A 23,772-nucleotide genomic window follows, 5' to 3' on the forward strand; every position below is an offset into this window, starting at 1 on the left:
TGATTTACCAGCACTGTCTTCAACAGTGAGCTATTGAATAAAAGTACTTGCTGCAAGTGCAGACTGCATCCTGTCTTATTCTTAAACAGAAAATAAGTCCTTTAATCCACATAAAGCAAGACAAAATAAAGTCCCATGTCTCTGAAACACATAAACATGATCATGACATAAAATTAAATTATTTATGCAATTCAGAAGAATATAAATAAATCACCTACATATCCTGAAAAAGCGTCTAGATATAAGTGCACATTAAGACAACTGAAATATCAACCTACATCATGGAATGTTTTATTATAGACCTTCATCAATGTTTTTTTTTTTTAAGCGAAGCTACACGACTATGATGTTATAAATGAAAATAAAAATTGCACATGAAGTTGAATAGAAAACAATAAAAAAGAAACATGGCCACATCTCCACATTATATGTATGGGTACACTGATAAACAAATATATAAAAATGGCAACAAAAAATTATACATACATGATACGGAACTGAAATGTAAAAAGTGCATTGATGCAACAGGTTTACTCCAGTCCAGGCCACTTGAATTAAGACATCAAGGTAAGAGACTCACACAGCGTAAATTACGTGAGCTGCATGTGCGTATCCATGTTCGTCTGTCTTTATTACATATTTCTTTGATTCTTCTATAAATAAAACAACCGATACAATTAAGAAGTGTGTCTTGTATTTGATTGACAGCTTCAAGTAGTCAAATATCCATGCGACTTAGAAACATCTGCGAGAAAGATTAGACCTCTAATCTAACAATATTCTCTGCTTTTCCTTACAAAACGTCTGTATATTTTCCGCTCGTTCACATGAACAGACAGCGTCTAATTTTCTTAATGAAGTACACCGATAAATCAAATGATCTCTCTGTACAGTAGAATTACTCAAAAAAATACAACTTAGGTTTGTATGTACATCATCTACCTACAAAGTACAACCGCTATCATGTAATAAAATATGTAAACAAATTTGTCGTTTGACACAGTCGACTGTGACAACAGATAGTAGAATTCTTCACACTTTTCACATTAAATTTATTTTCGTATAGACATCCTTTAACAGTATTAGAGCACTGCGCCAGTCTGCACCAGACAGCGTTATAAAAAAGAGACGAGAGCATATGGACCAACATACATACGATTGAAAAAGTCCCAATCATCGACTTGCTGCAACTGAAAGTAGGAAATTCAGGAAATGTTGTCCCTCGTTGGCGCCGTAAGGGACGAGAGAGGTCTATTTTATGAAGGGATTAACCCGGTGGACGTGTTCAAGCATCTTTCGTTGAACATGAAAGCAAGGGATGGCATGCACTACAATCAGTCGCTTTACTGAGACTTGGTAACTTCTTTCTGGCAACTCACACATTATTACAGTTGGTTGTACAATTCGAACGATCATTTTTGATTGTAAATCATAACAGTGCTGTGCTGGCAGAGTCTTAGCGACCTGTCACTTTAGCAGATATGACAGTTTCTTTTTTCTTTTTGCAGAGAGCAAGAATCATAAGACACCACATGTTATGTATAAACAATACAAATCTCTCTCTCATATATATATATATTTATATTTATATATGTGTTTTTTGTTGGCAGGAGTCCTTTTTCGCTCGTGACAAACATTTTTTTGGCCCCACTTGTCTGTCTCTTACATGCTCAATACGGCCGATATAGCGTTCTCTTCTTTGTACAAAATGACCAAATAAAAAGAAAGAGAAACCAAAGAAACGATATTTACTCCAAGGATCACGTACCTCTAAAAGTCACTTAGGATTATGATGTCGCTGTGGAATATTCTACACGGATAACGTCTCCGACCGGATAGAAGAGTAAGGTCACTAATGTCGCTATTTATCTTCTTGGTAGTAAGTGTGCTTTATGGTACAGTTCGTGTGAGAGTTTACCGCAGTCTCAGCACAGCGCCAGGCGTCTGTGGCCTCCTCTCGGCGCAGCTAGCAATAGTTCAATGTTCTCTGTGTACGTGTCTGTTGGTCTCTCTCTGCTCGGGACACGCTCGCGCTCACACGTAGTACTCCTTGTCCTTGTTTTTCTGCTTCTTGTTGCCGCCTTTTAAACTCTGCTGCTTGTCCTTCATGACTGCTCCATTGCTCTGTGCCGAGTTGGTTATGTAATTCCTTGTCTCGTCTACTTGGTAGGATCCCTCGTCCCTGTTTCTGTACTTATACATGGCGTACAGGAGAATTAGGATGCATAAAGCGGCAGCAGCCACTATCCCGACGACCATTCCGGTGGTGCTGCTAGATTCACGGACCACCTCGGAGGCCCCCGGAACCCGCCTGATGCCCGGCTCCGTCGGGATTGCTGTGGGTACATTACGGAACATGGGGGATGTTATTAATGGGCTCTTCTGCTTTGTGTTGTCTACCTCATAGGAAGTGGGCAATGGAAGCAAGACTATGTCGGGCTGGGGCTTTAGCTCCCTGTGATTCATTTTGCCCGCAGGCGGTTTGGGTGGCGTGGAAGTAGAGCGGCTCAGCTTGGGGGAAAAAGACGTGGTAGTGGATGTCCTACCAGAATCGGAGACTTTGTTAGGTCTAAAGTCCTTGGATCCCCACTTAGGCGCGTGAGCTTTGTAGCCACCTTCAAAGGCCGACGAAGACAAGGTCTTATCTGTTACCAAGGAGAAGGTGGTGTAAAAATCTTCGTCATCGGTAGGGGGCAGGTTAGAGTCGTATGCTTCCCCAGAGCCAAACCCAGATATCACCAAGCCATCATCATCATCATCATCATCACAATCATCGCTGCCTCGGTCCGACAAGCAAGGTACCCCCGCCTCAGTGGCCATGGACAGGGACTCTTTGGTGGTCTCAATAATGGTGAGGTGGGGACGGAGGGTTGGGGGAAAGGGTATGGAGGGTGTACGAGGGGCTACGGAAGGGAGCTCTAAGGGGTCCTTTACAAGAACTGGGATAACTAATTCACCTCCTACAATTGAACAAAGACACGGAGGGCATGTTAGGGAACGTCAGTGAGACCAAGCCACAACACGTTTATAAGGCAAGACTGGAAACGAGGATACGAGGCAGAAAAGACTTTATCAAAGGAAACCAAGGGAAACCAAAAGACAAAAGCCAAAACATATTCAATAGCCGAGAACGCAAAGCAAAATAAATTTGCATCAAAAGGACTCGAGAGGGCTTCGTGCTTGGGTGAGCCAGGGTCTTTATGGTCTGCTCAATGTTTTACGTAATCATTTGAATGAGAATTTGCATAACTAACAAATGTCAGTGTCCGAAATATGGCAGCCGTTATGGGGAGGTACAGTCGAAAAACAAAAAGGCACACACAAATCCAATGTTAGCTTAAAAGTGCCAATGATTTCCTATAAAGCATGATGCCTGGCATCATGCCCCTGCAATTTTGCAATTTCATTAGTCATAAAAAATGTGCATAGTTATCTTCTGCAGCTTATTCAAATTTGTTTTACGTCATTTGACATGCCTTGGTATATGAAGGAGGTACCTTCAAAAAAATCGAAATATTGAGTCATTGACTGAACGAGCAGACGTTGTGTTGAGGTTTCGGAAACAGACATCGTGTGTGTGAAAAATGTAACGGCTTACTGTACATGTGCAATTTGATCCGTTTTAAAAATAAATGTCTAAGAGAAACAATCCACAAAAAGTTCCTTCATTTACATACAATTTGAGGTGACGTCTCACCTAATATTATATGTGACTGAAGAAGGGAAATTGCATCTCGGTGTTTGTTTACCTGAGAAAACATCCTGTGCTCTCTGTGAGTGAGATTGTGCGTGAATATATGCATACATACATGTATTTTATTATAATATATACATTATATTTAGAATGAAAGATCTGGCTCCCCAGCAGCACACAAACTCTTGCCTTTTGAATGGCTTCAGAAAGCCTTTCTAATGGCAGCTACTGTTCTCCAGTGTGCAATGACAGCTGAATGATCTCTTACGCTATTGCCAAATCGATATGGTTAGTTTTTTATAGGGCTGGGACTAAAACACATCTTAAAGTAATAGGACATTCAGTAAAACATACTTTGTAAGCTACACAATACATTGCCATTTAAGTGTAAGATTCATAATGCATTCATGAATTAAGAATTTATCAGTCATTTCTTAAAGTTATGCAAGTACATTGTCAAAGTAAAAGTGTTTTAATAATATCAGGCCTTGAAGCCAATGAGATGCCAAAAAAGTAAAAAACAAATATCTATTGGCTTAGCTCTACAGCTTTAGTGTTAGGAGTGAACACTTTTAAAACAAATTGAATAAAAATATAAATTTGGCGTGCAATGATTTACAAATACACTAATAAAATGTTTTCTACATTCTACTGGCTAGATATTCAGACTGCCATTGCAACTGCAAGATAAAACCGCCATTAGCTATAAATCACAAACAGTACTTTACAACGATAATTGTAAATTAAAGTTACTTTAAAAATTAAAGCGCATACTCCAATCATAACAAAAAATAAAGCCAATGCCATACTGTAAGTTACCATAGCAAACGGTACAATACTCAATAACAAACAGGCAATATAAAAATGGACATTATATTTTAGCAAACCAACATCAGAGCTTCTGATCTATTAATATACACATTCAACAAGCAATTTATAATTAGACTATCAACATTGAAGACATAAAAGCATACCAAGTTTTTGTCAACTTACATCAACAAATTGCTCGCATGATTTTGGCATGAAGAAAAAACGTACAAAAGAAAGTTGTGTAAGAATGTTCTTGGACAGGTTTTTTGTCAAAACAAAACGACTGGTTATCGTGTTTCTGCTTAGATATATATATATAGTTATACTTTTGTTCCCACATGAGAGAATACAGGGAGGCAACAACACATACATCCACACCACGTAACATGAAAAATAAACTTCACCATTATTCTGTTTTCTCGTTACTTTGATAAATAATCCAGTTTTCTTACAAAAACTGTACATAGTTGAGCCATTGATTTATATAGCATGTTTTCCGTTAAATAAATATCTACATTCTAGTAATTAAACTTTTTGCTTAGATTGGTTTTAATCTTCAGGTTTGAGTGAATGGATGACTGTACATATTTGACCATAGCTAGAGGGGGGAGGGAGGGGGGGTTGTGACAGGGGTATCGGACCTATGAACATACTACATAGGAGATGATAATGATGGGGGTGATTGTGTAAGTCAGTTGCCATGTCCATGTATAGGCAGTACGAAGCGGTCGGGCAGCATTAACGTTTTTGGCTGTAAGGAAGGGATGGGGATACAAACAATGAGCATATACATGCCCATCTACGAAAAAGAACAAAACTCTAACACTGACAATCTGACAAACCCTAAACTGCAACTTCTTCGCCATGCAGTTTTTAAACATTCTTTAATTGTCAATTGTTTATCAAGATCACTGGCAGAATTTGAAAAAACAAGAATTACATCAAGATCTGGAACCTTTTCACTGACGCTCATGTGCTCCCAGATTCGCTTTGGATCGCTCCAGCACGTGAAATTGGTTTCGGTTTGATTTTTACAGCACGTTTGGTCAATTGATTTAGAATTTGTCAGTTGAAGCACATGGATTTCTCACTGAATTTGTTCCAAATCTTAAAAAGAAGACCAAAATAAATCAAAACATGTTATCAAATTAATGATAATCGTGATTTGATATTCACATCTAGGCAAAATTCCACCACTAATTTTGAACCCAAAAAATTCAGCTAGTCCAAAAATGGTAAACAACAAAAAAATGAAATTGTATAAAGTAAAAAGACAAAATTCCCAGAGACGAAAGAACAAAGCAATTCTAATTTTCACACACTACAACCAGATGCACAAACTATAAAACAGACACAATCGAGAGGGACAGTTTAACAGACAACTGCTTCCTCTCTCATGTGACCCAGAGACAAATATATCTGTCATTGTTAGTCTTAAACATGTAACAGGCGTGCAGTCTGGATGTATGTCAAGAGAGAGGAAAATTGGCTGAAAATGGGTTAATTTTCTTTTTTACTGCAAGATGTTGACGCATGCGTAAAGTAAGTTGCATTTAGGGAAAGTAGACGAACAATACAGCAAGCTGGGGGTCAAATCACACATCAAAAGTTAACTGAGGTCAGAAAAGCCTTTTCACCAGCGCCTGTAGGTCACAGAGGCTTGTTTGTGCGCTTTCGCCACACACTACTGTAAAATATGTTTTTCAACCAGTAATCTAAAGTCATTAGGTCTGAACAGTTTTATAATAAAAACGAAGCGTCTGTGATCGTGTCTGGTACTGTACCTACAGACTTTGGTTCAAAAGCAGCAGAGAATTGACTGAGGAATTCCACAAGAGGGCTGAGAATAAAAACAAACTTTTTGGATATTTTAGAGTAACGATCATGATTTATGAGGCATTTAAATAATCTTTCATCTAATAATTGTACTTTTAATAGCAATAATAAAAATATGCCTAATCGCAATATGCTTCGATCATTGGTCTAGATTTGAAGACAAAAATGCAATACAATTAATATGATTTAAAGGGATAGTTCACCTAATAATGAAAATTGTGTCATCATTTGTCATCAATGACTCTTGTCATTTCGAACCTGTTTGACTTTCTTTCTTCTGCAGAGCACAAAAGAAGATATTTTGAAGAATGTTGATAACCAAACAGCGGTGGCGCCCATTGACTTCCATTTTATGAACACAAAACCAATATAAGCGAATGGCTGCCATCGCTGTTTGGTCAACAACATTTTTCAAAATATCTTCTGTATGTTCTGCCAAAGAATGAAAGTCATAAAGGTTTGAAATGACAAGAGGGTGAGTAATGATGACAGAATTGTTTTTCTAGAAAAACATCACCGCAGGTTTATATAGAGTTCTCCCTTTCTGTCACTATATGAACCAGACTTTTCATTAAAACACAAAGTGTCAAAATACACAGTGCCGGAACTCCCCAAAGATTCAGGATCAAACCAAACCATTCTGCAATATGTGGGTTTCTTGTTATGTTATCCAACATTATATACTAGAATACTGCATGCTGGGAAATCTTGACGTTCCCATACGGGCAGGGGACTGATTAAACAAGAGTCAATGTTCAATCATCAGTGTGAACAGCACAGTTTGTTCTAAATGAAATTGTACGGCTACGTGACCATCAAGCCTTGTTTACTTGAGTTTTGATAGTTTTTTCTTTGTGCACCACCAGACTGACTAAATGAAACCTACTTATTCTAACATATCTCGGCATAAAAGATTATTTTAATGATATTGAAGTCTAACTTCTATGCAAATAAAAACATTGCGCCGTGCTTAAGTATTTGCTTGATAAGCATTTATTAATATCTAAATATTAGCACATTTCTGCACGATGTTTAAACGTACAAAAGTGCACTCGTTTTTTCACACTCAAGCTTCAGTGAGAACCATGTCTACTGTGCTTTTCCTGGTTTGGTTGGTGTGAAACCATTTCTAAGGAAGCACAGGGGTTCATGGGAACTTCGGGTCTACAGTTGGTATGAAAGCAATAACTTTCATTATTGAGCCATTGGGGTGATGTTTGCAAGGGTAGAAATGAACAATCTAACAAACTGTGAACATCTGGGTTAAATGGACAATTCAACCAAACATAAAAATTCTGTCATCTTTTACTCACCCTCAAGTTATTCTAAATCTGATTACATTGAAATAAAAAGATATTTAAAAGAATTTAACCATTGACTACCATAGTAGGACAAATAAGTCATAGGAGGTAAAAGTGCCCCAGAACTGTTTGCTTTCTTACATTCTTCCAAATATTTTATTTTGTGTTCAACAGAGCCATTGCATTTATTAATACATTTTTCCTACGATGGTAGTCAATGGGGGCCAAGGGCTGTTTGGTTACAAGCATTCTTCCAAATATCTTTCTCTGTGTTCATCAGAACAAAGATTTAAAACTCGAGGGTGAGTTAAAGACAGAATTTTCATTTTTGGGTGAATTTTTCCTTAAAGTAAGACCCTTAGGAAGCTACTTTGTGAGCATACAAGTAATCTATGAAGTAGGATGCCTCATTATAAAGCAAACATTGAAACAAAGAAGGGTATTCAAACTGTTAACATACAAGAGTTGTCTCTCAATGTGAGATGTCTTGTTGGTGTTCTTATCTCTGGTCCCACTATGGATAGGTAATTGAACAGTAGCTCAAATGCTAATCATCCACCTGCTGGCCCGTGATAAAAGCATCCCCCCCGTTGGGACAGAATAAGGCAGAGCAAAACTCGCTCTATAATCTAGACCATTCTTCCCTTTGTTCTACATTCTTTTTCCCCAATTTCATGCATTCTGACAGAATCTAATTGCTTCGAGTCTAAAGATTATCACCTCTGTTGAATCATCGTGGCACAAGCTAGACTTGAGAAACCATGGGCCGGTTGCATAAACTGCTTAGTCTTGCAAGTTAGTCAGAATTTTTTTTTCTTCAAGACTGGTCACAACTTTTTTAAGTCACTCACATAACAAGGAGGATTGGGCTTATTCAAATCTAAAAAATAAGATTTATTAGTCTTAACTATTTGCTACTCAGCGGCTATGTTTATGTAACTGGCCCCGTGTCTTGGTATCATGAGAGTCTGAAATTTGGAGTGTAGCATATAATGCCATCTGCTGTTCATATGGGGAAGACTGATGCATCAGTTACAGTCAGTACATTAGTATCGGGGCATTGCTAAAGCACAACATCCAGTCCATTTCATTGGAAGATCTTATCTTTCTTAAAATGATAATTCTGTCATAATTTACACACCCTCTTGTCATTTCAAACCTTTATGATTTTCCTTCTTCAGCAGAACACAAAAGAAGAAATTTGAAAAAATGTTGGTAACAGAAAACTGTTGGTCCCCATTGACTTGCATTGGTTTTCTGTCCATATAACAGAAGTCAATAGGGACGGACGATTTTTGGTTACCAGCATTTTTCAAAATATCTTTATTTGTGTTTTGCAGAAGAAGGAAAATCACAGAAGGCAACAGGGTTATTAAAGGCAGATTTTTTATTTTAAAGGTGAATTATTCCTTTAACTCTTTTACTCCTTTAATGTTTAGATTTAGTAAGGGATGTCAATGGCTTATTTAAATAGGCACATCAATGGATACAAAATTGTAAAGAAATTATAGTTTATATCACTGTATCTACTTTTTCACACACAAGAAGATAGTAAAACACCTGTAAATGATATTGAAAAACATCTGGCAAATCTCGAAATAGATTGTTTTACACTAAATTAAAATAAAATATATTCAATTTTACGTCATTCTAAAATTTGTAGCTATTTTGTGCAGAGCTTATGGTTTGAATGAAAGCAAAGTATCATGGGACCGGAAAGAAAAAATAGAGTTATATTAATTAGAATAATTGAATCAAACGTCTCAATTTGAAACGGAGATACGCCTGAACATATCATACGGCTGTTTAACCTTTAGATCTGATAAATATTGCACTACACGCTGGATTTGCGAAACAACTTTTGAGTAAATACATTGTACAAACTCTACCGTAAACTAGAAGAGTAGGAGATGCATCAGTCACCCAGATAATGAAGTCACTGGAGGCTTCTTGCCCTCAATTCCAAATTCACTTCACCTTTCCTCTCGTTCAAAGAGAAATGCTTAATACGTGATCATTTTAAAGGCTCTGAAACGAGGGCCATTTAGCAACGAATAAAAATTGGGGAGTTTGTTTACCACTTTCTAAAAATGTACCACTTAACCTGATAGAATCATTCTTTAGGCGGTTTTGTATGCAGACGTGAACTTTTAGAAAATTAGATTTGTAAGCAAAGAATGTTTGGAGAAAGTTAAAACAGAATTGGACTTTGGAAGCGTATCATAAAACAACGTAAGCCCTCCTATGGAATTCCTGATAAAAATGGAAAACCCAACGATTTTGCGAACAGAGAACAGAATCACATGACGACACATCAACACGCAGACAGATTGATAGACAGAAACACTACCACAGGAGATGCAGCGGAAATCTTTGCAACCATAAGCTTTAGCCATGATGCCTAAACATACAGCACTACAGGTTAGTCCGATGGTAAAGATATGCACAGAATAATGATGCCATGCACAGATTAATGAAACAGTATTGGAGAAAATGGTTATGACTGGCAGTTACCGAATTACATGCCACAAATGACTGCTTATGAAAGCATGACATTGAGAAGCGAACAGTTTGTGGCAATAAAACTCTTTCTGTGCCATCTGCATTCAAAAACGACTTCGTATGCAGAACGGCTTTGTTAAAGAGGATCATTCTTTTAACACAACTTTCTTAAGATTGCTATCAAAAACTTTTGATGGCAAGAAAAGATTTTAGTTGCCTGTTATTTGCGTTGTTAGTAAAAACAGGTCAAAGACAGGTCAAGCCTGATGCCACAGATGCTTTCGAAAAATAAAGGAAAAACACAACTTCAACACCAAAATATCATGCGCAACAAGATGAGGTGAGATGACAAGAATGTTTCCGGGAAAAAATAGAGGACTTTATTGAAAGATAACAAACAAGCTCATGAAACTAAGAGGACAAGTACTCCACACATGCTCGACAGAATACTATCCAGACATGAGGACGGACCCCTGCAGCGATTATGTTTCATGCGGCTTCACATCACCTGATGTAGAGGTTAGAATGGCATGAATTTCTGTGTAAACGTGACTGGATGATTGGGACCCTGTCAATAGCTTTCTTTATGAGTACATAAAGATTTAAGAAAGATGGATATTACTCTCAAACCACTAACCTGATGACTGTCATTGGGAAGAAATTGGGATTGACATTTGAGAGAATTGCGGAGGGTCAGAGCGGGTTTAAAAGCAGATCTAGGCTGTCATGTCTGTGAGAAAACATAACCGTATACAATTTCACCGGATGGGACACTATAAACATGTTGTACGTTTCTGTGTCCACCTTATAGGCCGATAGATAAAACTAACAGGGCATGAAATGGCTTCGGGCTGAGAGTATGATTTGATATTTTTGTTATGTACCGGGCCATTTTTCAGACCGGAGAAAATGCAGAATCTGACAAAACTATGAACTCTTTTGACCCGGTGGATTTGGTAAAATTAGAACCATAGTTGGAATCGTAAAATCTATATAATTATAACTTTCTGGTTGTAAAATATATTACAGAAATAAAATTCGAAGACGTTAAAGTGTATTTAAAAGAAAATGTTGGGCCTTTACTAAAAAAATATTAAACAATTACATGGACTCGAAATCGTAGTTTTAAAAGTATGACTTTAATCGCAATCATACATTTTCATTTTTCACAGAGACATGACCGACCACTTTCTCAAAGCTATCATTATGGTAAAAAAGCCAAAACCCAGTTTCTCCCAAATCTCGCTCTCTCTTCTTTCTCGCTACGGGTATCTCTCTCTCTTTGTCTAATTACTGTATTATATTTTTCATATTTGGGTTGGAAGGAAAATTAGCAGAACGACTTGCTCACACTGAGGCAAAATGATATTGTTAAAAAGTAAGCATAACGACACAAAAAAAGAAATTTCTACACAGAAATTCGATGATATCTGTTCTCTTTTAAAAGAAAAGTTAACTTAGATCAAGCCTCTTGAAATGAGGAAACGTAAAGGAATAGAAAGGACTGCTCCAGAAGCAATTCATCTGAGAGATATCAATCTACTTGGCTGAAAGCAAAGTTCAAGAGAAATCTCAAAATGTATCATATACGAAAACGCCGTCCACTATCACATGACAAAACTTCAGTATGATACATTTTGAAGCATCAATGCAGAGAACATGTCACTTTGCTGTACTAATTTTGTGCATATGCTCTCACTATAGGCACTGGGAACAAAATTAGTATTCAGTGTGACCATGTTAACCACTTCGGAAAACCCCATGGCCAAGTGTAGCTCTTAGTAAAAGTTTGGGAGTGGGGATGGTTCGTTTGGATTCTGTGCTACTAAATGGACTAAGAATTAGAAATGCATACCTATTTAGATTACCTATTTCTAAAGGTATCGGAATATGTCTCGGTATTGGTGTACATGGTTGGATTGGGAGGTTACACTTTTTCTATCCATGGGGGGAGGCGATGCTTTGAGGATCTGATCCTCAGTTGCAAATGAAACGTCACCACAGAAAGGCAAGCAAAATTCAACTGACCTAGCCCACCTGCGTGTCCTTCGCACTCAGCAAAGTCCTCATCGTCACTGGAACATTCCGCCGATGAGACCATTTCATCTGTGGTCTGCGGGACACACAAACAAGACCAGAGACAAACAACAAAATATACTTAATGCAGATACAGTCACTTTTGACAATGTTAATGTTTCTCAACTTTGTACAATGGCGTATCTCATAAGTCACACAAAGAGCATTTTATTTCACCACATACATACTTTTGTTGAAATGTATACATAAAAATGTAATAATAAAATCATGAAGCACTTTTGACTACGAAACTATTTCTCTTATCAAACAAAGGTAATATAATTTTTAATAAAAGGTTTACTTTTAAGATGACTGTGTGAAGAGACTTGTGCAACAACATTCTTTGCATTGGAGAGTTGTAGTCTTACATTATTTTCTTCATAAATGTATTGCTCATGCGACAAATCTACTTCAATAACGGTCTCTATTTGCAAACGCCAATAATGTATTTCAAATTAAACTTCAGGACATTCTGTATGCCGCTTGTAGACAAAAACTGTTATTTAGACTTTTCCATCTTCAGTATGGCTTCGTGTGGTATAACCGAGCATAACGCTCTCAAGGTGGATTGTGGGATTGATAGCGATACACAACAGCCAAAGCGTTGAAAGCGTTCTTTTTAGAAATCACAAGGACAGTCCAGGTGTGCCAGGAAATGTAGTAACATGTAAATCCGCACACGTGACTGCAAAAGATATACAGACAAATTCTGGCTAGTATGACTGCATCATTTATATCACTTTAACACGGCTGTGATGTTTGTACACTAGAGGGTGCACACATTAAACATCAGATCTTGATGCAAAAACATCACAATTAATTACATTTCTGATCTCTGTTCTGCTCTGCTGTCACTTCTCATTTACATCTTGACCAAATGGTCCGCGGGCGCATATTCCACATGGAGCTGCTCATATGCAATACTTCATTATTTTATTGTCAAAAAATATGAATTCACTTGTGATAGATATTGAGTTTGCTGCGCTCATCTCAATTCCAAACGGTGAAAAAACCAACTTGTATTTGGAAAAACGGCTTAATGCGAGTCACCTCCATCTCCTGCAAGTCTGCATGGATTTCCCATCACTGTATATCACGGCTGTTGAGAGGAGAGGACCGAACACACAGCGGCAGTCCGAGATTATCTGTGTGTCTCCGATGTCTACGACTCTGATTTATCCACACTGCTCTCCCTTACTCATGCCAAACGCTGCAGTGAGCCCGTTTTTCACATCTTGGACTTGGCATGTCTTTATTAGAAGCAGATTAGAATGTGGAGCAAAATTCGTACCGTCATTGACCGAGTTTATGACATCTTTAAATAATGGAGGGAGCAATGGAAAGCGTAGGTAAAAGCACAGGCTGTAAATATGATTAGGTTTGACAGCATTATAAAATATTTTTCCACTATATTCTTGTTGGACTAAGCCGGTAAATAGTTTATTCTTTTTGAGAATGAGGATATAAAAATATTGTGTGCAGAAATGCATTTGAATGCACATTAGACCAGGCAGGCCTGGCGCTCCGCACGGAAGCGGTGTGGAATATCGGTTTGCGTATATAAAATTATTCATTGGATTTATATTTAGTGTGGCAAACAACTCATCTTTACGGCTAAAAGGGGAGACGGATAGCACAGATGCGGACAGCAATGAGAAGCGTAATTGACTGATTGCGGAGAAAATGTGAAATTATCTCAGGCTTTCCCTTTTGAGTGATGGCAAAATGCAGCATTTAAATGTTATAAGCCACTCGGTAGATGTTTAGTATTAAATGAGACTGACACAAAGGGCTTAAATATGTACTGTCTTTGCATGCACGCACATCTCAAGCTTTCTGCTGACTGATACAGCAAATGTACATTTACACCTTCAGGTATCTGTTAGCACAGAATATGAATCTCTCGAAAGTCATCCTCCACACCTTTTTAACAATTACACAAGCTCAGCACCGGTCCGGACCAACAAGGCACCGGAGAGCTACCGCATCGTATTTGTACTCCTTTATTGACGCTTTTGTTGGAAATGAGTAAATAGCCTTATCCATATACAGCAGTAAGCGTGTTAAAATGTGTTTCCGTGGTATATAAGCTTTCAGCAGTCATCTTTGCAGAAGAGCTTAATCCCCCTCGGCCTGACAGTGACGGGAACTTAATGTTTTATTTCTGGAAGATTAGTTTATTTTTTCACTCTTCACGAAGCCTATAATACATCATGATGTCCAACAGATAAGCAAATCCACCAAAATCCATCCAATTTATTTTCAGTCTTATAGAAAATTGCATATTTAAAAAACAATGTACTTGGCGAGATAACAAATGCTTATTGATTTTTTTTAAACATCATTCAATGCGGCTTGATAGACCTTTCCAGTGGCTTGGAAGTTCATAGCTTAACAATTTTTTTCTACAATACATTCCACAAATTATTATCTATGATTGTGAGTTCCATGACGTTGGATTTGGTTGACAGTGACATAAAAAGGCAGGAACAGTATTGTACTTTTCTCTCACATTTAATTTTCACGAGTCCACGCAAATTTTGTGAAAAGACATTTTCAATGTTTCATCAACACCTGTGTACACACAAGCACGACACACTAAATTGACCGTAACTCCATCCTTCACCGCCTCCCTATCGTTCACGTCAAGTTAAATAAACAGACTCTGACTAAAGTCTATTTCTTTCTGGCACTTTATATTGAAAAATATGACTACAGAGCTGTACAGGTTGGGGACTACATTGCTGTATGTGACAGGGCCCTGTGGACGTGCTATCCATCTGGCCGAGTGGAAATGAGCAGCTCTGCCGTGTATTGAGTTTTAGGGAGCTGTCTGCCGGCCTGCTGAGGCAAAGAGAGAATGAAACCTGATTATTCTACCTTGACGTGATAAAGGTCATTATGGACAGCCTTGCATTTTTTTCCTTGTGTTTGAATAATAGTCTGTGAGTCACAGTGGATTGGCAGCGAATAAGACCCATAAAGAAACAGCTTCAAAATCATGTAAAATCTGTAAACTCATTTATTTAGAAGAGGTTTTTATGTCTATAATGCATTTTTTTTTACCTTGCAGGCTTTGAAACGCAATTTTAAATGTGACCATAAGTAATACGATAAATGAAATAATAAATCAAATAAAAAAATAATAACAATGAAATAATACAATAAAACAAGCCAACAAATCTAGTGAAATATGTTTTCATTTGCAAAATACAACCTCTGTGACATATAAATGTACATAGAGGAAAGTTTTATTGCTCAAAGTTTGCTCTTTCGAATCTCAGGAGAATTTCTCAATTGAGTTTCATTGAAATATAAACTTAGTCGCCGATGTTTCTCATAAAATTGCTTAAGAGGAATGAAAACAGAAACATTAATGTATACTGCAAAATAATCTAACCTTGAATATTAAAACATCAAATTTAATATAACATCGAAATGTTATATATATTTTTCCTATCTAGGTGCAGTGCAGCTGGGTGCCACAAGCTCTGCGTTCATACTGAGAGAAGCTCATTTACTATCCAGGCTGGATCAAAAGCTAGATAGTCTGTGAGGCAAAAATCCCGTATTGTTCAGATTCTGTTCAAAAATGTGAAATGGCTGTTCACCCAGTAAGTGGTTTGAAACCAAAATCACGTGGAATCAACTTGAGTGTAGAAAGAGATGTTACAATGTGAAGATGTCCAGCTTGTATTAAAATCAATGGGAGACATGAGAATGTCCGAAACAGCCTCTGGTAAAAAAAATCATTCTTTTAAAAAAAGGACTTGTTTTCAGAGACAGTTTTTCTTGTCACTGAAGTTCGAAGTCATGACTCATAGCAAATATGGCAAGACTTGGGTTGACAACTTCCAGGACACTTTCCACAAAGCGGCCAGCACACAGATTTCCTTCTTTACCTTCTCAGTGCAGAATATCTTTGCAGCTGCAGGGCGAGATGGTATTTTGGGCCTGTGACATTGTGGATGTTGGTTAGCATTCAGCTCTTTGCCTAAAGGCCTGCTCTGACTATGCAAATCTGCTTAATCAATGCAGGATATTTACCATGGCTCTGCTCGGAGATAACTGACAGGCCGGGCCAGCCGTGCAAGTATCCTACTGGGTAGAGAAAGCAGGAGGGAACAAGAATGACAGTGAAACAGAGGCCAGGATCTCAATTAGAGCGAATTTGGTTATTCTGGAAACCCTAAGGAAGGCTATGAAAAAGAAAGATCTAGTCTTTTGGAGACGGTCTGCTCAAAACTTGCTGATATCAAAAAGGGTCTGTAAAACAAACAGATAAGAATTATTCTTAACTAACTCGTGAAGTCCTCTTGACCTGTTGGTTTCAGTGCATGACGCATCGAAGTAGACAAAGTCAGTATATAGTTTTGTTTAAAGTGCACATTATGTGATTATAATGGATTTAAATTGATGGCTAAATTGGTTGTAGACAGTTTCCGTGGTAACAACATAAATGTGATGTGGCCCAAATTTACCTCCGCAAATAATCTATAACTCTCAAGTAGTTTTTATTAAATTTAATTCAATTAATAACAATACAATATTAATATAATTGAATATTAACATAAAATAAACACAGACGAAAAGTTAACTTGGGGTCAGTCGTGTCAAACCGCGTAAATACAAATGAATCAAGATATTGACATGTGTGTTGGCAATAAGAGGTGGGTTCATGAAAAATGGCTTTAATTTGCTGGAAAAAGTTAACCGACAGATGCATCTCAGTGGCAGTATCTCAGCAGGATTTCTAGTCTGCCATCATTGTCTGTGGGCTCGAATTCCAAATCCAGTTTTTTGAGGCTAACTACATTTTATTTTCTCAGAATACAACTTTAAAATGTTCATCAATTGTAAAAGAATATTTTTAAACCATGATAGCGTTTGGCATAGTTTTCTCATAATGCAGCTACCAAAATAAAATGTATCACGTTGTGAAATAATGCTCCTTTTCCACCACAACACAACCGAGCTCTGGGGAGAAACACAATTTCTTAAAGATGAAAAGAGCTGAGACGCTAAATTCATTGCATCGGTGAGATTTGTCATCAACTTAAATCACTGATAGTCCCGCATAAAATCACTGACTTAATTTTAATCAGATTCTGTTAGTATAAACATTTCTGAGGTTTAAAGGCTTAATAGTTTCAGTGCTTGATAAAAAGCTACACGAATTTGGTGCGGCTGACCTGTAGACCCCGGCATTAACTATTTCCATTGAATCATTTCTTTCCATTTGGCTTGTCTAGCAGGGTAATTTAATCGAGGTCAGAGAGCAGCTTGTGAACAACAGAGGACATTTCGTTTCTAGCATCGAAATAAGCGCAATATGAACACTCAGGAAGACTCCATTAACAAAGAAAGCCTATTACGAAGTAACCGCTAAACCTGCGGTTTCAAACACAGTCCTTATTCACACAAATGAGATAAACAACTCTTTTCGCTTGGTGCTTAAAAGGAAGACTGGAAATATGAAACTGCTTCTGAATTTGTCAAATGTAAATCTTATTTTTATCTGAAGGAGCGCATATTTACAATCATAGTTTGTAAAAGCCAAGCTAAGATGAACTGCACACACTACTACTGTAGATCAGCATATCCTCTGCTGTAAGACTGTGCATGTAAATCCTGTAGATATAGGAGCAAGCGAGTGATTTATAATCCGTACAGAAACCAGAGCGTTCATTTCACAGGAGCCCCCGACTCCTAATCGATTATAGCACCAGAGAAAGTGCTGACACTAGAACAATCTTTGAGATTTAGGAAGTTCCTGTCATGTTTTTTATGCCCCCTTTGATCACATTTGAGCGCACTCAACGTGAAGATGCGGTTTGTTTTGAACATAGAGAGAATCACTGTTATCACTGTTATGAAGCTGATGTCATAATCACTGGGAGGAGTGCTGACATCATCATCATGGTCACATTTACCACTGAGCTAAAGGAAACTTTTACTATTAATGTACATCTTTATTGGAAAATAACTTTTCTTTAGGAGGAAATATAAACTGTGCAGTCTTCACAGCTCTCTTGTTTACAGCTAGCAGAAAGCACATTCGTGGTTAATCGAATGCATGAGACTTAATCAGACAGGTCTAATTAAATGAACTTTTCAATCATCTAATTCAATGCAATGGAGTGCTGAAGAAAAAGACAAGCTGATAAATACTCCGAAGTCAGAAATAAGTTGCAGTTTAACATTCTTTCCAAATCACATCCTTTGTGGGAGGTGTAGCATTTCTCACCTATATAAAAAATATTGTACTGATTAGTATATAGATGAGTTATTTTATCATATTTAAACATGGACATATTTAGCTTTAAATGTGTTGCGATGCAAATGCTTGTGCATTTAAAATGTGGAACTGCAGCATGTAAGCTTGGAGTAAACATAATGTTACTGTCTGTATGGACAACAATGTAGTTATCATTATTGTTATCATGTTGTCATACAGCAGTCCTGGTCTCTTGCAACACCTCTTGCTCAATCAGGGCAGTATAAAAAATCTAGCTGATGTCATACTCTCAAAGGATTCTGCGTTGGAGCCGGAGCCAGAAAAAAATAGACATGAAAACAAAAGTTTGCTGACTGCTCGACAGATAATCATCTTCTTTCATCCCTCCTGTGGGTCTCTCTGGCCATGATTTTATCACGTCTATCTCCACTTTGGCACTACAAGGAGTGAACAGCTTGTATTCCAAACTGAATCAATAAGAAGGAAGAAGATCGCTTTCAGAACGATTCAGAGTTCCTCTCTGTCTGATGACAGCCATTTGACATCTTATCGCACATTTTGTTTTCTCCAAGAAAAAGGACGGACCAACAGCTTTGTCCGTGTAAGATTTTCAAAAGAAATAGTGGACCAGAAAATACTGTTTTCGAGGTTGAATTGCAATTTTCTTAAACATAATAATAATTTAAAGTCAGTGTTGATTGTTTACATTCAAAATCCTATGGACAATGTTAAACTGACGCGCCCTATGTTGCATGTTGTAATGGCGCCGCCATCTTGGGAGGATCATACTCCACTGCTAATATTGTTTGATATGAACAATTACTTGTTTTGTTTGATATATGGAGAAATCGAGAGTGAAAGAACCATGGGCTTGTCCTGAAGGTCTCTGCGTAATGCTATTGCAGTTTTTAACACAGCAAGTACGACCGACTATAGATATATTTCCTAATCGAACAAGAAAAACAAAACACTGCATTGAACGCAAAAGCCTCCATCCTCCCAAGATAGTGCAACATTCAACACGCCGTGATGTAGCTTCACATTCTCTACAGACAATTATTTTTACAGTTAGTAATGCTAATGTACGGCTCACTTAACCTCTCCTTTTCACAGCACTATGGTGGCTGACACAGAATGTTGTCACGTTTTGGCTTCTTTGCTGAATGAGATAAAGTGTTTACGAAACGCGCTCTGCAGTTTGTCCATTTAGGGCTACTGTAGAGACAACATGGTGAATACCATCCAAGGGGACCCGCGTTGTATGTAGACTGAGGTAATAAAAACATAACACTTCATTTTTTTAAGGTCTTTATAAAGCTCTGAAGACATAGGTATGTATATTATATTGCCTTTCTGTCATTAGATCATCCCAAAAATGACACACTGGACCTTTAAGTCATAGCAGACAGTATCTATGTTATGAAATGATTATGTTCCATTTTGTTGACATTGACTTGTGGATGTTTCATTCTGTAAATTCGGTCTTCATTTCTACTTTAGCCCTTGAAGCTCACCTTGCTATTGACGTATAGATCTTAGTGAGCCCACTTAACAGCCACCTTTCACCAGTATGGCCCGCAGCTACGATTCCATCCACAACACTTCATTCTGTTATGTACTCATAACTTCTTTTGTGCTGCACAGCGAAGTGCAATTGTCATGAGGCGTCGTTGGAGCTTTCAAACAGCCGTCGTTCATCTTCCTGTTTACACAGGAACGGTCCCGTGCCTTATCTTTAATCACTCTCAAGCTGAGGAGGGCAAGGTCGCCCGGGACCTTATGACAAACTAGCTTGCCGAGCACTGCGGTTTGTGTCCCGGCTAAAATTAGAAAGCAATACACAGTTTGTTTCAATTATAGATTCAAATCTAAAGTGCGGTCTTTTATTATGCCGCGCCTGTTTAATTTGAAGAGGGGATGAAAATGGCCTTGGGGGACCAGAGGTGTGTGAGGAAGAGTGGAAGACGGAGTTGATCGAGACAGGAGACGGAGCAATGAGACACGAACATTGAGTTCAGACAGCATCTATGAGTCTGACTTCATTACCTGGACTGATTGATATCAGAATATGAGAAATTTGTCCTCGCGAGAAGATACATTTATGAAGTTTGGGACATTAATAACAAAGTAGTGATATGTGATATGTATGGAGTTGACTTAAGTGGAAGATGACATACACAGCCACCTAAGGTTGCTTCTTACTTTGGCAGCAATACATCCTTTGTGGAAGCAATCCCATAATGCATTGCAACAAGTACACTTAAAAGTATCGATAAAATATAGTTCAGTGTACTTAAATATAGATTATATTTTATTTGTATGAATGGCATTCAAAATTCTCAATCAACATTGCACATCTAAAGCCTCTGGTGATGTTTTAGCAGCAGGCAGCAAAGATTTTAAATTCGTTGGTTAGACGTCTCTATTAGTTTGTGGTTTCATTCATTAGTTATTTATTTTGTCTGTGCAAGTAACACGATGCAATGTCTAACTTTCAAAACATCATCCTTTTTATCATTTGGGTAAAGATGAGAGTTGCCGTGATCCTGTAAATCAAACTTAAAAGGATTCTAAGCATCTCTGACCAAGTGACGGAGTGGAAACGAGCGCAGCGACTGCATCTTAAATATTTTTGTGATTGTAATGCAACGCTGTCTTTCCTTAATAGTTCAACCCTTGTCTGTTGCTTTATAAGAAGCATTGTTCCTCAAGGGGAAAATAAACTAGAGCGAATTGTTACTTGATTCGCATTTCAATACACCAGTATGGCCTGGAGATTGAACTGGCGTCTTCTGTGAAGCACCCTGAACGCGTCTCCTATATCTCTGGCACTTTTAACTACGATTTCAATAAACCGAAGCGGCTGTCTCTTAGGGATAGCGGCCGTCTATTGCCCACGCGTAATATCCTGCTCCCACGCGGCTCGTCAGCACCTACTGAAACGTATCAGTCCTCCGCACCACAGCCACTGTCGGGCGCCCCCAACCTCCATATAATTGGATTCTAAACACAACTCTGGAGAAATATTAGTCTTTATTGTGGTACCGCAGCACCACCCCTTGCTGACAGTTTTTCGTCTGTCTCGCTGGATTGTGCGGTTAACCCCTGAACTGTCTCGCCAGTTCTCAAGCAGAGGAAAACAATATGGCTTTAAACTTTTTTTGGTAGCACCTCAGCACACACTCAGGTTTTGTCTTTTTTAAAACATGACATCATTTCCATTGTTGGGAGAAACCATAGGGTTTAAAAGAGTACCGCAGGAATTGCACATTTTTGTATGCAAAATCCAAAGCGGGCTAGCATTGTAGGGAGTATGGTTTTGGTTAAATGGTTAAAACACCCCAGTTATTACCTGCTCGCAAGTATTTAAAGCTTTAAGGTATCTTAAAATGGCGGTTGCTAACAAGTTGCTTAGAGCGACTATATTCTTTGGAGGGAAGTTTAAACGTCATCACTCACAAATATGGGCGCTAATCTCCGAAAACGTACATGGGGATTAATTCACTGAAAAATGAATTACCAAAGAACATGTTTTTAATAAAGTTTGAAAAACGTTGTCTGAGGCTTGGTGGTGATGTTGATGACGACCAACTGTGGTGTAGTCTAAGGCCTCATGTTAGGTTTTTACTTCTGATTGTATTTAGGCTCCAAAAATATGAAATGTTTAGTTAATCTGTGATGATTACTTTTTGAGATCTTCCAAGTCTATGGTTGAAATTCATAGGCTTTTATCGAGTGGAATCATTGCGGTGCTAGCTTCCGGGTTGGCCTAAAAAAATACATCAAAAACGTCATATCCATTTGTGCCGTGGGGGAAAATAATCCATTAAAATCAATGCATGTCGACTTTGTTAGGTCCTTGATTTTAGCTCTTTGTAATGATTATGACTGCATTTTACTTGGTGCAGTGTCGAAAAAAAATCTAAAAAGTTTAACGTGAAAAATATTAATTCATTCAGTGACTCTGTGATTTTGTAAATTGTACCCTGAGATTGGGATTGTTTGTGTGACTAGATATTCAAAGTGTTAGTTTTGTAGCTATAATCATGTGAATGCTAAATCGTAGTTATAACCATGTGAACATAAATAATATATATGGTTATATGGTTCTTAATTGCAATACTGAACTGTTATTTGATTAAAAACATACTTTGTCCTCCCCATAGACGTCAATTATAAGAAAGCAGCTTCGTGGCAGACCCTTTTATCCAAAGCCACTTACATTGCATTATCCTATAAATTTATACATAGACATATGCAATCCCATGGGATCGAACCCACAACCTTATGTTGTTAACGCAATGCTCATACCACTGAGCTACAGGAAAACGTCAAACTTATTACTGGAAATTTAATTTAAAATGTTAAGACAAACTAGTTTTTGATATCATAGCTTTAATGAACATGGTTTAAAAATAGACTGTTGAATGACCATGGGTTACTGATATTACAGTCGTTTCTTAGTTGGAGACTCAATCAGGTACAAAAACACCTCCAGGCCATTCCGTTGGCTCATTTCTTCAGTCACAGATACTGCACGGAGTCTCCCATCTAATACCGAACGATTTTTTTCTTAATATGTACCGATTTTACGTAGAGCACAATGGCTAACGCTATGCATTTACCCCAGGATGACTCCGCCCCAGGCCCCGCCCCCCGCTATCGAACAAGTCTATCCCTCCAGCACACGTATAATGGCTGTAGGTATAGAAGTCACGCCTTTCGGTTAAAGGAGACAATCACCTTTTTGACAGAAGCATTGCTCATTTGCTTACATGCAAATCACCTGACCAACCTGAAAAACAGGTGTGCTACACTGATGTGATTCATGTGACTCTACATTGACAGACATTAAATAAGCAATTCAGCAAGCATATATACTACCATTATTTATTTGTTTATTAACATATTTTTAATTATTTTTACAGTCCTACTAGAGTACGGTCAGTTGTGATAATTGCTGTTTTTGAACCCACATTCCAAAACTGCTAAATCTACAAGTAATCCACGAGAAAGCAATTAATAAAAGAAATCCATTAGTTTTTTCCATGGTGTACAATTATAAGGGTCCCAGAGCGGCGGCTTAATTAAATGCACCGAGAACCTGTTGTTTCCTTGAAGTACCTCGAAGCATTATAGTAATTTGTTTGTTTCTCGACACGTCCTCCTAACCACAACACAGCCAGAGACAGAGGATGCTGTGCGCAGCAGATGCAAGGTGACAAACAACAATCCCTGAAATTGGCCACATACGTGCCTACATATGTTCAGGGTTTTACAACTTCAAAACAAGAGCATAATATGACCAAATCATC

The 23,772-nt window shown here is 37.9% G+C and overlaps 1 protein-coding gene across 21 annotated transcripts in view; it reads right to left on the minus strand.

Moving 5' to 3' along the window:
- Positions 1 to 410: 410 nt before the first annotated feature.
- nrxn3a (neurexin 3a) overlaps positions 411 to 23,772 on the minus strand; it is a 224,413-nt gene continuing 201,051 nt past the window's right edge. For 12 of the 21 annotated variants that reach the window (XM_056768556.1, XM_056768551.1, XM_056768546.1 and 9 more), the window contains 2 exons: positions 12,172 to 12,256; positions 411 to 2,336 (listed from right to left, as the gene is read on the minus strand). In XM_056768556.1, the coding sequence (XP_056624534.1) occupies positions 2,035 to 2,336; positions 12,172 to 12,256 (387 nt within the window). In that variant the 3' untranslated portion in view covers positions 411 to 2,034. Of the gene's footprint in view, positions 2,337 to 2,820; positions 2,961 to 4,687; positions 5,256 to 12,171; positions 12,257 to 23,772 lie in introns of those variants that run through there. The other 9 variants (XM_056768558.1, XM_056768555.1, XM_056768554.1 and 6 more) reach the window with 3 other exon arrangements.

Source organism: Triplophysa dalaica, chromosome 15, assembly GCF_015846415.1.
Source record: "Triplophysa dalaica isolate WHDGS20190420 chromosome 15, ASM1584641v1, whole genome shotgun sequence".
Classification (NCBI taxonomy): Eukaryota; Metazoa; Chordata; class Actinopteri; order Cypriniformes; family Nemacheilidae; genus Triplophysa; species Triplophysa dalaica.